This window comes from Labrus mixtus, chromosome 3, assembly GCF_963584025.1.
Source record: "Labrus mixtus chromosome 3, fLabMix1.1, whole genome shotgun sequence".
Classification (NCBI taxonomy): Eukaryota; Metazoa; Chordata; class Actinopteri; order Labriformes; family Labridae; genus Labrus; species Labrus mixtus.
Genome location: NC_083614.1, coordinates 34,907,507 through 34,922,708, shown reverse-complemented (window position 1 = coordinate 34,922,708; position 15,202 = coordinate 34,907,507). Strand labels below are relative to the sequence as shown.

Here is a 15,202-nt window from a genome sequence, read left to right as displayed (position 1 = left end):
TCTCTGAATGTGACCAATCACAGAGCAGCGTTTGTCTCCTGTCGTGTCTGATCGTCTCTGAATGTGACCAATCACAGAGCAGTGTTTGTCTCCTGTCGTGTCTGATCGTTTCTGAATGTGACCAATCACAGAGCAGTGTTTGTCTCCTGTCGTGTCTGATCGTTTCTGAATGTGACCAATCACAGAGCAGTGTTTGTCTCCTGTCGTGTCTGATCGTTTCTGAATGTGACCAATCACAGAGCAGTGTTTGTCTCCTGTCGTGTCTGATCGTCTCTGAATGTGACCAATCACAGAGCAGTGTTTGTCTCCTCTCGTGTCTGATAGTCTCTGAATGTGACCAATCACAGAGCAGTGTTTGTCTCCTGTCGTGTCTGATCGTTTCTGAATGTGACCAATCACAGAGCAGTGTTTGTCTCCTGTCGTGTCTGATCGTCTCTGAATGTGACCAATCACAGAGCAGTGTTTGTCTCCTCTCGTGTCTGATAGTCTCTGAATGTGACCAATCACAGAGCAGCGTTTGTCTCCTCTCGTGTCTGATCGTCTCTGAATGTGACCAATCACAGAGCAGCGTTTGTCTCCTCTCGTGTCTGATCGTCTCTGAACAGATGATCGTCTAAAATAACTTCTGTTCACTGACGTTTGTCCACAAACATAAACTCTAATGTTTGTACGAGCTGAGCTGATGAGGGGAGAACTGAAGCCTACAGATCCTTCAGCTGGTGAACAATAACAACCGGTGACCTCTAGTGGTGACATCTGTAACTACAACATCAGGTCATTTAATGGTCCTCTGTGATTGGACGATGAAATGAGCTCATGGTAAACTAAAGCAGGAGTCGAAACGAAGTCATCAAACATTTCTGAGGGACGTAATCAATCACACTGCTGTTACCATGACAACCAGTAAAAACCCTCTGCTCCTCCTCCAACCTATCACACCTTTAGAACAACATCACCATGACAAACGTGTTTTACAGAGGATGTCACACCTACTAGTGAAACACCTGACATGTTAGCAGAGCGTAAACTCCGTCCTGAAATAGAGATTACGTTCAAACTAGACCAGGACTGAACCTACACAGAGCTGGACTCTGGTTCTGGTCTGACTGTGGTTGTTTGCAGGTCGGGTCCAGATGCTGCGACTGAAAAAGCTCCCTCTGGTTGGCGTGGGGAAACACCTGTGTGGAGCAGCAACAGGTGAGCTCTAACTGCTGACAGGTCTGATCCAGACTCCTCCGACCCGGATTAATGGTCCTTGTGTCTGCTTCAGATCTGGCTCTGCGCTGTTTGTTGGGGGCTCCAAGACCAAAAGACGGGACTGAGCCGCCCCCTAAACGCCTGAAAACCTCAGAACCAGAATCAACTGATCAGATGTCTGAGTCAGGAGCACTACCTGAGCCTGGTCCTGGTCCTGGTCCTGGTCCTGTACTGGGTCTGGCTGTGGCTCTCTGCTGCCACCATCGGTGCGAGTGGCGTCACTACGTGGGTCAGCAGTTCTTCCTGCAGCAAGGACTCGGAGCTGAAGAGTTCTCAGCTTTTTGTCGGATGTCCAGCTGGGCGACATGTGGTCTCAGACAGACCAATCAAGAACATCGGCCTCAGGATACAACCAATCTGAGAGGAGATGATGAAGAGCATGAACCAGCCGAGGAGACAGATGCTGTGAACAGGTAGCTATTTGACCTCTGTCCCCATCATGCTGACGTTCCTGGTCAGTCGAAGTTAAAACAAAATACACAAAAAAAATCAAACTTTAAAAAAACATGTTCTCTCCATGTGTTCCTCATGTTCTCTCCATATGTTCCTCATGTTCATCATGTTCTCTCCATATGTTCCTCATGTTCATCATGTTCTCTCCATGTGTTCCTCATGTTCTCTCCATGTGTTCCTCATGTTTTCTCCATGTGTTCATATTCTCTCCATGTGTTCCTCATGTTCTCTCCATGTGTTCCTCATGTTCTCTCCATGTGTTCCTCATGTTCTCTCCATGTGTTCATGTTTTCTCCATGTGTTCATCATGTTCTCTCCATATGTTCCTCATGTTCTCTCCATGTGTTCATGTTCTCTCCATGTGTTCCTCATGTTCTCTCCATGTGTTCATGTTTTCTCCATGTGTTCATGTTCTCTCCATGTGTTCCTCATGTTCTCTCCATTTGTTCATGTTCTCTCCATATGTTCCTCATGTTCTCTCCATGTGTTCCTCATGTTCCTCATGTTCTCTCCATGTGTTCATGTTCTCTCCATATGTTCCTCATGTTCTCTCCATGTGTTCATGTTCTCTCCATATGTTCCTCATGTTCTCTCCATGTGTTCATGTTCTCTCCATGTGTTCCTCATGTTCTCTCCATGTGTTCATGTTTTCTCCATGTGTTCATGTTCTCTCCATATGTTCCTCATGTTCTCTCCATGTGTTCCTGTTCTCTCCATGTGTTCCTCATGTTCTCTCCATGTGTTCATGTTCTCTCCATGTGTTCCTCATGTTCTCTCCATGTGTTCATGTTCTCTCCATGTGTTCATGTTCTCTCCATATGTTCCTCATGTTCTCTCCATGTGTTCCTGTTCTCTCCATGTGTTCCTCATGTTCTCTCCATGTGTTCATGTTTTCTCCATGTGTTCATGTTCTCTCCATGTGTTCCTCATGTTCTCTCCATGTGTTCATGTTCTCTCCATATGTTCCTCATGTTCTCTCCATGTGTTCCTCATGTTCTCTCCATGTGTTCATGTTCTCTCCATATGTTCCTCATGTTCTCTCCATGTCTTCATGTTCTCTCCATATGTTCCTCATGTTCTCTCCATGTGTTCCTCATGTTCCTCATGTTCTCTCCATGTGTTCATGTTCTCTCCATGTGTTCATGTTCTCTCCATGTGTTCCTCATGTTCTCTCCACGTGTTCCTCATGTTCTCTCCACGTGTTCCTCATGTTCTCTCCATGTGTTCATGTTCTCTCCATGTGTTCATGTTCTCTCCATGTGTTCCTCATGTTCTCTCCACGTGTTCCTCATGTTCTCTCCACGTGTTCCTCATGTTCTCTCCACGTGTTCCTCATGTTCTCTCCATGTGTTCCTCATGTTCTCTCCATGTGTTCCTCATGTTCTCTCCATGTGTTCATGTTCTCTCCATGTGTTCCTCATGTTCTCTCCATGTGTTCCTCATGTTCTTGTTGTTTCCTCTGTAGCTTTCTGTCGTCCTCTGAGCGCGAGAAGATCGGGCGTCTCTGTAAGCTTCTGATCGATGGCGGCAGACTTCACTTCCTGCAGACGAGAGGATTTGACAGTAGACTGTGTCGTTACGTGGACGCTCAGGTGACGCTGGAGAACATTCTGCTGACGGCTGTCCCCTCGTCTCCGTCCTGAACGACACACCGTCCCTGGAACAGTTTTTAATTTGTTTTGACAGAAAACCACAAAATGGAGTCGTTTGAATTTTTTTCAAGTTTTTTATTAAAGGTCCACATGCTCAGTGTGATTGTTCTCAGTTTGATTGTTCTCAATGTGATTGTTCTCTGTGTGATTGTTCTCAGTTTTATTGTTCTCTGTGTGATTGTTCTCATTGTCATTGTTCTCAGTTTGATTGTTCTCAGTTTGATTCTTCTCTGTGTGATTGTTCTCAGTGTCATTGTTCTGTGTGATTGTTCTCAGTGTGATCTCTGTATGATTGTTCTCAGTGTGATTGTTCTAGGTGTGATTGTTCTGTGATTGTTCTCTGTGATTGTTCTCTGTGTGATTGTTCTCTGTGTGATTGTTCTCAGTTTGATTGTTCTCTGTGATTGTTCTCTGTGTGATTGTTCTCAGTTTGATTGTTTTCTGCTTGATTGTTGTGTGTGGTTGTTCTCAGTGTGATTGTTCTCAGTGTGATCTCTGTGTGATTGTTCTCAGTGTGATTGTTCTGTGTGATTGTTCTCTGTGTGATTGATTGTTCTGTGTGATTGTTCTCAGTTTGATTGTTCTCTGTGTGATTGTTCTCAGTGTGATTGTTCTCAGTTTGATTGTTCTCATTGTGATTGTTCTCTGTGTGATTGTTCTCAGTTTGATTCTTCTGTGTGATTGTTCTCAGTGTGATTGTTCTGTGTGATTGTTCTCAGTGTGATCTCTGTATGATTGTTCTAGGTGTGATTGTTCTCTGTGTGATTGTTCTGTGTGATTGTTCTCTGTGTGATTGTTCTCTGTGTGATTGTTCTCTGTGTGATTGTTCTCAGTTTGATTGTTCTCTGTGATTGTTCTCTGTGATTGTTCTGTGTGATTGTTCTCAGTTTGATTGTTTTCTGCGTGATTGTTGTGTGTGATTGTTCTCAGTGTGATCTCTGTATGATTGTTCTCAGTGTGATTGTTCTAGGTGTGATTGTTCTGTGATTGTTCTCTGTGTGATTGTTCTAGGTGTGATTGTTCTCAGTGAACTAATGAAAGCGTCCACAATCTCTTCTTCTCATGATTTAACGTCTCTGAAATGAACATCTAAAAGTGTCTCTACAGAAAACACAAGAATCTTCTCTGATTTCAAAACGTTTAGCTGAGCTCTGATGGAAAAGTCCAGAAGAAGAAGAGCAGCAATTATTTTATTGTGAAGTCATCGTTTGGCTCTGAAACAGAAACATGACGTCAGATTATCAGAATAAGAACACGATTTATTTTCAATAATAATGATTATTAAATGTTGTTACGTGTTAATGTGAACAACCCAAAGAGAAATGTTGTCAGAAAAAAACAGGAAGTCATGCAAAGAGTTTCCCAACCTGCGGGTGTGGGCCCCTGTGAGGGTCACGTCAGGATTAAGTGGATTAAAGGAGTAAGGCGTGTTTGGAGACTTTCCTCGTTGTGTAACAGATTCCAGACGGATTGAATCGTCTGCAGCGCTCAGACTCTAATGAACCAACACTTTATATGAAACTCCTCACATGAACTCTAGAAACAAGACTCTGCTGAGTCTGTCATTTAAAACACACCTGAACAGGTGAGTCATTAGGAACCTTGTTAGTCCTCCCAACCAGGACCAGAACCTGAGCCCTGCTCAGACTGTGATGTCATCTGATGATAGCAGAGCTGGGCACACTGCAGTTAATCCATAAGACGTTTTTTACGTGGACTTTAATTTGGAAAACAATTATTAAAACTTTTCACTTCCAGTTTTAGTTCCTGTTAACATCCAAACTCTGCATGACGAGAACCACCTGAGCAGCAGCATAGCGCCCCCTGTACTTTAGAGAGCTGAAGACGGCGGTCCTCTTAAGAACTCACATCTAATGACAAACAGCTGATGCTGTTGTTGATTTTTGATTACACCGGTGTTACGGTTGAAAAAGTGACTGTGTTAAGTGGTGACTTTTGGTTGCCGTGGTTGCAGATGTCGAAAACAGAAAGTTATTTTGATTGTCATGTCAAAAACACCATCATATATATCTGTTACCATGACAACCACAGATGCATTCAGCTGAGTCACCAGTCAACACGGTCACTCTTTGAAGCGTAACACCGGTGGACGTTAATATGAACTTCAGTTAATGATTAAATAACTGATTAACTCTTTGACTGCTCCAACATTTGTGCAGGTGTTTATGAAGCAAGGAGGCTCTCATGAAAGACTACCCTGCTGCATCATGGGAAGCGTAGTATCTAGTGTTTGAGGCTTTCTTTCTTTTATGTATCATCATATGTAGCTCAGCTGCAGTTCAGGATGACATCATCATTTATCTTAAAACATCACACACACTTTAATGATGAACAGTTAAACAGGCTGCAATGATTTCCTCTCTGCTTCTTGATCACTTTGATTAAAGAGGTAGTACGCACAGCTCATGAAGAGGGAATACTTTCACACTGAGCCTAAAGGAGGGAGCATATTCTCAGGCTGAAGAGGACGCCGCATTTATATGTAACAGTTAAATCATGGCGGTTAATGTTGGAGGTCATGATGAGTCTCTTGCTGCTGTGAAAATGTCTCGTTTAAAGCGGACTAATCCCCCCTGAGAGCACACACAGTGACAGAGGGGAAGTGTTTTACAGTGCACACAGTGACAGAGAGGAAGTGTTTTACAGTGCACAGAGTTACAGAGGGGAAGTGTTTTACAGTGCACACAGTTACAGAGGGGAAATGTTTTACAGTGCACACAGTTACAGAGGGGAAGTGTTTTACAGTGCACACAGTGTTTTACAGTGCACAGTTTCTGATACTAACGGTTGACACAGTGCATGTTGAGCATGGCGTACGCTCGCTTCCTGGACTCCCAGATGTACATCAGCATGAACTCTCGTCCAAACATTTCTCTGTCGTCTTCTTCATCGCCCTCCTCGTCCTCAGGCTTCACCACCCGACACGGCAGTGTCACGTCCAGAGTCAGAGGGTTGTCCCGAAAATTCACAAACCTGTTTGGACAGAAACACAAACCGGATCAGTCTGAGGGGCGACACTTTGAATTATTTATTTATGAAAACAAAAATAATCTGCTGCCAGATGACAAGTCAGGATTTACACACTGAGGTCGGACTAACCTGATGACTTGTTGACTGACCTGATGATGACTTGTTGACTGACCTGATGATGACTTGTTGACTGACCTGATGACTTGTTGACTGACCTGATGACTTGTTGACTGACCTGATGACTTGTTGACTGACCTGATGATGACTTGTTGACTGACCTGATGACTTGTTGACTGACCTGATGATGACTTGTTGACTAACCTGATGATGACTTGTTGACTGACCTGATGACTTGTTGACTAACCTGATGATGACTTGTTGACTGACCTGATGACTTGTTGACTGACCTGATGATGACTTGTTGACTGACCTGATGATGACTTGTTGACTAACCTGATGATGACTTGTTGACTGACCTGATGATGACTTGTTGACTGACCTGATGACTTGTTGACTGACCTGATGATGACTTGTTGACTGACCTGATGATGTCTTGTTGACTGACCTGATGACTTGTTGACTGACCTGATGATGACTTGTTGACTAACCTGATGATGACTTGTTGACTGACCTGATGATGACTTGTTGACTGACCTGGTGACTTGTTGACTGACCTGATGACTTGTTGACTGACCTGATGACTTGTTGACTGACCTGATGACTTGTTGACTGACCTGATGATGACTTGTTGACTAACCTGATGATGACTTGTTGACTGACCTGATGACTTGTTGACTAACCTGATGATGACTTGTTGACTGACCTGCTGATGACTTGTTGACTGACCTGATGATGACTTGTTGACTGACCTGATGACTTGTTGACTGACCTGATGATGACTTGTTGACTGACCTGGTGACTTGTTGACTGACCTGATGACTTGTTGACTAACCTAATGATGACTTGTTGACTGACCTGATGACTTGTTGACTGACCTGATGATGACTTGTTGACTGACCTGATGATGACTTGTTGACTGACCTGATGACTTGTTGACTGACCTGATGATGACTTGTTGACTGACCTGATGATGTCTTGTTGACTGACCTGATGACTTGTTGACTGACCTGATGACTTGTTGACTGACCTGATGATGACTTGTTGACTAACCTGATGATGACTTGTTGACTGACCTGATGACTTGTTGACTAACCTGATGATGACTTGTTGACTGACCTGCTGATGACTTGTTGACTGACCTGATGATGACTTGTTGACTGACCTGATGACTTGTTGACTGACCTGATGATGACTTGTTGACTGACCTGGTGACTTGTTGACTGACCTGATGACTTGTTGACTGACCTGGTGACTTGTTGACTGACCTGATGACTTGTTGACTGACCTGGTGACTTGTTGACTGACCTGATGACTTGTTGACTGACCTGAGGTTGGACATGTCCTCCATCAGAGGAGGGATGTCTCTGAGTTGGTTGCTGCTGAGGACTAGAGTGTCGAGTCGAGTCATCCTGCTGATGCCGTCGGGGAGTCTCTCGAGTCGGTTCCTCTGCAGCCACAACGTGTGCAGCTTCTCCATCCTGAGGACAGACACGTCTCTCTGTTCATTGGCTGATTGCAGGAGGGGTGCGGGGCACATGTGTCTCCCTCACTCACCTGTCTATGTCTTCAGGTAAGTGCTCCAGCTGGTTTCCTCCCATGTCGAGCCACTCGAGTGCGGGCAGAGAGACTACGCAGTCCGGTACGCAGGTGAAGTCATTCATGGACAGGTCCAGGTGATGCAGGTTCTTCAGGTGCATCAGCTGATCCACAGAACACAATCAGGTCTACAGGTCTACAGGTAACAAAGGTGTGCCAGGTTCACACCTGGTTCTGAAGCTGGGTCAGGATTCAGGTTCTTTCTGGATTAGAATGTTTGCCCTGAAGTAAACCAGTTCAGGACATAGACTTTATATCAAGATAGGCGGAGCAACAGCTGCCAGAGTATTCAGAGCTGCTGACTGGCTGCAGTATAGGTCATAAGCTCCGCCTCCTCCATGTTAACAGATGGGACATGAGTCAAACTATAACACCTTAAAATACGTCAGATTAATGTTTCTCTGTTTTCTGTGATTATACGTCTTAACTTAAATGAAAGGGGGATCTGAGGGGGGCGGTTTGGAAGGAGGGGTCTGAAAGGGGGATCTGAGGGGGGCGGTTTGGAAGGAGGGGTCTGAAAGGGGGATCTGTGGGGGCGGTTTGGAAGGAGGGGTCTGAAAGGGGGATCTGAGGGGGGCGGTTTGGAAGGAGGGGTCTGAAAGGGGGATCTGTGGGGGCGGTTTGGAAGGAGGGGTCTGAAAGGGGGATCTGTGGGGGCGGTTTGGAAGGTGGGGTCTGAAAGGGGGATCTGAGGGGGGCGGTTTGGAAGGAGGGGTCTGAAAGGGGGATCTGAGGGGGTGGATTGGAAGGAGGGGTCTGAAAGGGGGATCTGAGGGGGGCGGTTTGGAAGGAGGGGTCTGAAAGGGGGATCTGAGGGGGGCGGTTTGGAAGGAGGGGTCTGAAAGGGGGATCTGAGGGGGGCGGTTTGGAAGGAAGGGTCTGAAAGGGGGATCTGAGGGGGATCTGAGGGGGCGTTTGGGAGGGAGGGGTCTGAGGTCGCAGTGTACCTGGTCAGGTAGCTGGTTGAGGTCTCGGTTCATGGCCAGCTCCAGTCTCTCCAGACTCTCACAGCCGCTCAGCTCCTCAGGAACAAAGCCCACTCTGTTGTAGCTCAGCAGGAGCTCCCTGAGCCGGGTCAGACTCCCTGAGACCGGAACCAGAGGTCAGACATGGATCAGGGTCCTCATGTGTGTATCTAAAGTGTGTATCTGAGTAACTGACCAATCTGTGGGGGGATCTCAGTGACGCCGTTCCGGGACAGGTCTAAAACCAGAAGGTTCTGGAAGCTTGAGATGAAGTGAGGGATCTTCTGTAGTCCAGTCCGGTGGATCTGCCACTCCTGAACCTGGCTGAGTTGGACCAGACAGCCCGGCAACACCTGAGGGGAGGGGGGTCCGAAAGTGTAAAACAGTAGCAGTAACCTGTGTAGTCCACTTCCTGTTGGGAGACGTTACCTTCCAGTCCTCGTGTTCCAGTCGGAGGATCAGGCGCCCGTCTTCAGTCTGCAGCTTCTGTTTGAGCCGAGCCAGAACCGCCCGGTCCTCCCAGACCCCGACACCCAGCCTGAACCAGGACCACACGAGACAGAAACACAACATCACAATGTTTAAAAACTGTTTTGATTCCATGTTTCCTTTTGAAAGAGACAGCATGACGTGTGTCTCTTCTTAACTAGTTATTAAAACAGCTCAATCTTCACTTCCTGTTGTCTTAAGCAATGAAATAAGCTCCCAGCAGAGGAGGGCGGAGCCTGACCTGCCTGTAGCCCCGCCCCTTGCCGTCCTGCTCCTCTGATCTTCCTTCTCCTGTTTTATCTTGTTGATCCTCGTCTCCCACAGAGCTTTGATGGAGCTCACCGAGCCGCACGCCACCAAGCCCACCATGATGACCACTTCCTGTCAGACGTGTGATGTCACAGCTCACAGGAGGACAGGTAGGATGAGCTCTCACCTTTGACCTGCAGCTGTGTCCTCCCTCCCAACATCCTGTTTGATTGAAAATGATCACATTAATAAACTGACCACATTTCAATTAAAGGAGGAAGCTGAAGGTTACACCGTGTCGATACCAGCATGGAGATGAAAACAGAAGTCCTTGGCGCCATTATCGGGTAATTTGACGTTTTTTTGTTATGTTTTTTGGGGGGGCTTTGTGTGCCTTTAATGTAGAGATAGGACAGATAGTCCAAGTTGCACAAATATGTTGGCAACGTTTGGAAAAGTTGGAGGGGCCTCGTTCTTCCTCTCTTACTGTCGCGACTATCGGTTAAAAAGGTCTGAAACGTTTTGTAAAACATGAGATATCAAGTATCCAAAATCATGAACACCTTTAATTAACCTGTTAAATATTACATTACACTCTTCATGATTGATTCCAACATGTTGTCACAGATTTTAGAAGGAGCAGGACACACACACAGAGACACAGAGACAAGCACACACACACACACACACACACACACGCGCACACACACACACACAGTATCTAGTCTCAGTATGTAGTCATTCTGAGTGTTGTCAGTATAAGAGGTTAGTACGTTAGTGACTGTAAAAGTTAACATGTTAGTGTTTCAGTGTTCACCTTGTGTTTTGGCAGCAGTAGCTGTAGTTGTCCATGCTGCGTCTCTGCAGCTGAAATCTGACCTCAGACCTCCTGGGTAATTATAGCATCCAGGTCACATGGCCCAACACACAGTCACGTGACCCAACACACAGTCACATGACGACCCTGGTATCAGAGCAAACAGTGGTGGAGGAGGCTATGTTTTATATATACAGTATATATTGTATTTATGTATAATATTTGAACAAAGTTTGTTGTAAATGAACTATGGGAGGTAGAGCCTTCAGTTATCAGGCCTGCTCGTGGTACAGTCTCTAAATGTACTATGGGAGGTAGAGCCTTCAGTTATCAGTCCTGCTCGTGGTACCTACGGTCTCTAAATGTAAAATGGGAGGTAGAGCCTTCAGTTATCAGGCCTGCTCGTGGTACCTACGGTCTCTAAATGTAATATGGGAGGTAGAGCCTTCAGTTATCAGGCCTGCTCGTGGTACCTACGGTCTCTAAATGTACTATGGGAGATAGAGCCTTCAGTTATCAGGCCTGCTCGTGGTACCTATGGTCTCTAAATGTATTATGGGCGGTAGAGCCTTCAGTTATCAGTCCTGCTCGTGGTACGGACTCTAAATGTACTATGGGAGGTAGAGCCTTCAGTTATCAGGCCTGCTCGTGGTACCTACGGTCTCTAAATGTACTATGGGAGATAGAGCCTTCAGTTATCAGCCCTGCTCGTGGTACGGACTCTAAATGCTCTACCTATGGGAGGTAGAGCCTTCAGTTATCAGCCCTGCCCGTGGTACGGTCTCTAAATGTACTATGGGAGGTAGAGCCTTCCGTTATCAGGCCTGCTCGTGGTACCTAGGGTCTCTAAATGTACTGTGGGAGGTAGAGCCTTCAGTTATCAGGCCTGCTCGTGGTGCCTACGGTCTTTAAATGTACTGTGGGACGTAGAGCCTTCAGTTATTAGGCCTTCTCATGGTACAGTCTCTAAATGTAATATGAGAGGTAGAGCCTTCAGTTATCAGGCCTGCTCGTGGTACCTACGGTCTCTAAATGTACTACGGGAGGTAGAGCCTTCCGTTATCAGGCCTGCTCGTGGTACCTACAGTCTCTAAATTTACTATGGGAAGTAGAGCCTTCAGTTATTAGGCCTTCTCATGGTACAGTCTCTAAATGTACTGTGGGAGGTAGAGCCTTCCGTCATCAGGCCTGCTCGTGGTACGTACGGTCTCTATATGTACTGTGGGAGGTAGAGCCTTCAGTTATCAGTCCTGCTCGTGGTACCTACAGTCTTTAAATGTACTGTGGAAGGTAGAGCCTTCAGTTATCAGACCTGCCCGTGGTACGGTCTCTAAATGTACAGTGGGAGGTAGAGCCTTCCGTTATCAGGCCTGCTCGTGGTACCTACGGTCTCTAAATGTACTAAGGGAGGTAGAGCCTTCAGTTATCAGGCCTGCTCGTGGTACCTACGGTCTCTAAATGTCATATGGGAGGTAGAGCCTTCCGTTATCAGACCTGCTCGTGGTACCTACGGTCTCCAAATGTAATATGAGAGGTAGAGCCTTCCGTCATCAGGCCTGCTCGTGGTACCTACGGTCTCTAAATGTAATATGAGAGGTAGAGCCTTCAGTTATCAGTCCTGCTCGTGGTACCTACAGTCTTTAAATGTACTGTGGAAGGTAGAGCCTTCAGTTATCAGACCTGCCCGTGGTACGGTCTCTAAATGTACAGTGGGAGGTAGAGCCTTCCGTTATCAGGCCTGCTCGTGGTACCTACGGTCTCTAAATGTACTAAGGGAGGTAGAGCCTTCAGTTATCAGGCCTGCTCGTGGTACCTACGGTCTCTAAATGTAATATGAGAGGTAGAGCCTTTAGTTATCAGACCTGCTCGTGGTACGGACTCTAAATATACTGTGGGAGGTAGAGCCTTCAGTTATCAGACCTGCTCGTGGTACGGACTCTAAATATACTATGGGAGGTAGAGCCTTCAGTTATCAGACCTGCTCGTGGTACGGTCTCTAAATGTACTATGGGAGGTAGAGCCTTCAGTTATCAGGCCTGCTTGTGGTACCTACGGTCTTTAAATGTACTGTGGGAGATAGAGCCTTCAGTTATCAGACCTGCTCGTGGTACAGTCTCTAAATGGACTATGGGAGGTAGAGCCTTCAGTTATCAGGCCTGCTCGTGGTACCTACGGTTTCTAAATGTACTGTGGGAGGTAGAGCATTCCGTTATCAGGCCTGCTCATGGTACCTACGGTCTTTAAATGTACTGTGGGAGGTAGAGCCTTCAGTTATCAGACCTGCTCGTGGTACCTACGGTCTCTAAATGTCATATGGGAGGTAGAGCCTTCCGTTATCAGACCTGCTCGTGGTACCTACGGTCTCCAAATGTAATATGAGAGGTAGAGCCTTCAGTTATCAGAACTGCTCGTGGTACGGACTCTAAATATACTATGGGAGGTAGAGCCTTAAGTTATCAGACCTGCTCGTGGTACCTACGGTCTCTAAATGTCATATGGGAGGTAGAGCCTTCCGTTATCAGACCTGCTCGTGGTACCTACGGTCTCCAAATGTAATATGAGAGGTAGAGCCTTCAGTTATCAGGCCTGCTCGTGGTACCTACGGTCTCTAAATGTACTGTGGGAGGAAGAGCCTTCCGTCATCAGGCCTGCTCGTGGTACCTACGGTCTCTAAATGTAATATGAGAGGTAGAGCCTTCAGTTATCAGACCTGCTCGTGGTACGGACTCTAAATATACTATGGGAGGTAGAGCCTTCACTTATCAGACCTGCTCGTGGTACGGTCTCTAAATGTACTATGGGAGGTAGAGCCTTCAGTTATCAGGCCTGCTCGTGGTACCTACGGTTTCTAAATGTACTGTGGGAGGTAGAGCATTCCGTTATCAGGCCTGCTCATGGTACCTACGGTCTTTAAATGTACTGTGGGAGGTAGAGCCTTCAGTTATCAGCCCTGCCCGTGGTACCTACGGTCTCCAAATGTAATATGAGAGGTAGAGCCTTCAGTTATCAGAACTGCTCGTGGTACGGACTCTAAATATACTAAGGGAGGTAGAGCCTTCCGTCATCAGGCCTGCTCGTGGTACCTACGGTCTCTAAATGTACTGTGGGAGGTAGAGCCTTCAGTTATCAGCCCTGCCCGTGGTACGGTCTCTAAATGTCATATGGGAGGTAGAGCCTTCAGTTATCAGACCTGCTCGTGGTACGGACTCTAAATATACTAAGGGAGGTAGAGCCTTCAGTTATCAGGCCTGCTCGTGGTACCTACGGTCTCTAAATGTACTACGGGAGGTAGAGCCTTCAGTTATCAGGCCTGCTCGTGGTACCTACGGTCTTTAAATGTACTGTGGGAAGTAGAGCCTTCAGTTATTAGGCCTTCTCATGGTACAGTCTCTAAATGTAATATGAGAGGTAGAGCCTTCATTTATCAGAACTGCTCGTGGTACGGACTCTAAATATACTATGGGAGGTAGAGCCTTCAGTTATCAGACCTGCTCGTGGTACGGTCTCTAAATGTGCTATGGGAGGTAGAGCCTTCAGTTATCAGGCCTGCTCGTGGTACCTACGGTCTTTAAATGTACTGTGGGAGATAGAGCCTTCAGTTATCAGGCCTGCTCGTGGTACCTACGGTCTCCAAATGTAATATGAGAGGTAGAGCCTTCAGTTATCAGAACTGCTCGTGGTACGGAATCTAAATATACTATGGGAGGTAGAGCCTTCAGTTATCAGGCCTGCTCGTGGTACCTACGGTCTTTAAATGTACTGTGGGAGATAGAGCCTTCAGTTATCAGACCTGCTCGTGGTACCTACGGTCTCTAAATTTACTATGGGAAATAGAGCCTTCAGTTATTATGCCTTCTCATGGTACAGTCTCTAAATGTACTATGGGAGGTAGAGCCTTCCGTCATCAGGCCTGCTCGTGGTACCTACGGTCTCTAAATGTACTGTGGGAGATAGAGCCTTCAGTTATCAGACCTGCTCGTGGTACGGTCTCTAAATGTACTATGGGAGGTAGAGCCTTCAGTTATCAGGCCTGCTCGTGGTACCTACTGTCTTTAAATGTACTGTGGGAGATAGAGCCTTCAGTTATCAGCCCTGCCCGTGGTACGGTCTCTAAATGTCATATGGGAGGTAGAGCCTTCAGTTATCAGACCGGCTCGTGGTACGGACTCTAAATATACTAAGGGAGGTAGAGCCTTCAGTTATCAGGCCTGCTCGTGGTACCTACGGTCTCTAAATGTACTACAGGAGGTAGAGCCTTCAGTTATGAGGCCTGCTCGTGGTACCTACGGTCTCTAAATGTAATACGGGAGGTAGAGCCTTCAGTTATCAGGCCTGCTCCTGGTACCTACGGTCTTTAAATGTACTGTGGGAAGTAGAGCCTTCAGTTATTAGGCCTTCTCATGGTACAGTCTCTAAATGTAATATAAGAGGTAGAGCCTTCATTTATCAGAACTGCTCGTGGTACGGACTCTAACTATACTAAGGGAGGTAGAGCCTTCAGTTATCAGGCCTGCTCGTGGTACCTACGGTCTCTAAATGTACTACGGGAGGTAGAGCCTTCAGTTATCAGGCCTGCTCGTGGTACCTACGGTCTCTAAATTTACTATGGGAAG

General features: G+C 46.5%; 2 protein-coding genes across 3 annotated transcripts in view; one reads left to right on the top strand and one right to left on the bottom strand.

The window, feature by feature from the left end:
* Positions 1-3,465, top strand: part of trmt13 (tRNA methyltransferase 13 homolog) — a 9,193-nt gene extending 5,728 nt beyond the window's left edge. For both annotated transcript variants that reach the window (XM_061034759.1, XM_061034758.1), the window contains 3 exons: positions 1,123-1,197; positions 1,271-1,670; positions 3,176-3,465. In XM_061034759.1, the coding sequence (XP_060890742.1) occupies positions 1,123-1,197; positions 1,271-1,670; positions 3,176-3,353 (653 nt within the window). In that variant the 3' untranslated portion in view covers positions 3,354-3,465. The remainder of the gene's footprint in view (positions 1-1,122; positions 1,198-1,270; positions 1,671-3,175) is intronic.
* A 974-nt stretch (positions 3,466-4,439) lies between these two features.
* On the bottom strand, positions 4,440-10,674 carry lrrc39 (leucine rich repeat containing 39). Its single transcript, XM_061034760.1, has 9 exons — positions 10,590-10,674; positions 9,765-9,994; positions 9,464-9,572; positions 9,231-9,387; positions 9,017-9,153; positions 8,028-8,173; positions 7,799-7,951; positions 6,169-6,356; positions 4,440-4,576 (listed from the first exon to the last, which is right to left on the bottom strand). Exons 2-9 carry the CDS (start codon positions 9,890-9,892, stop codon positions 4,548-4,550), a joined length of 1,047 nt encoding a protein of 348 aa, XP_060890743.1. The 5' UTR covers positions 9,893-9,994; positions 10,590-10,674; the 3' UTR covers positions 4,440-4,547.
* Between the last annotated feature and the right edge of the window lie 4,528 nt (positions 10,675-15,202).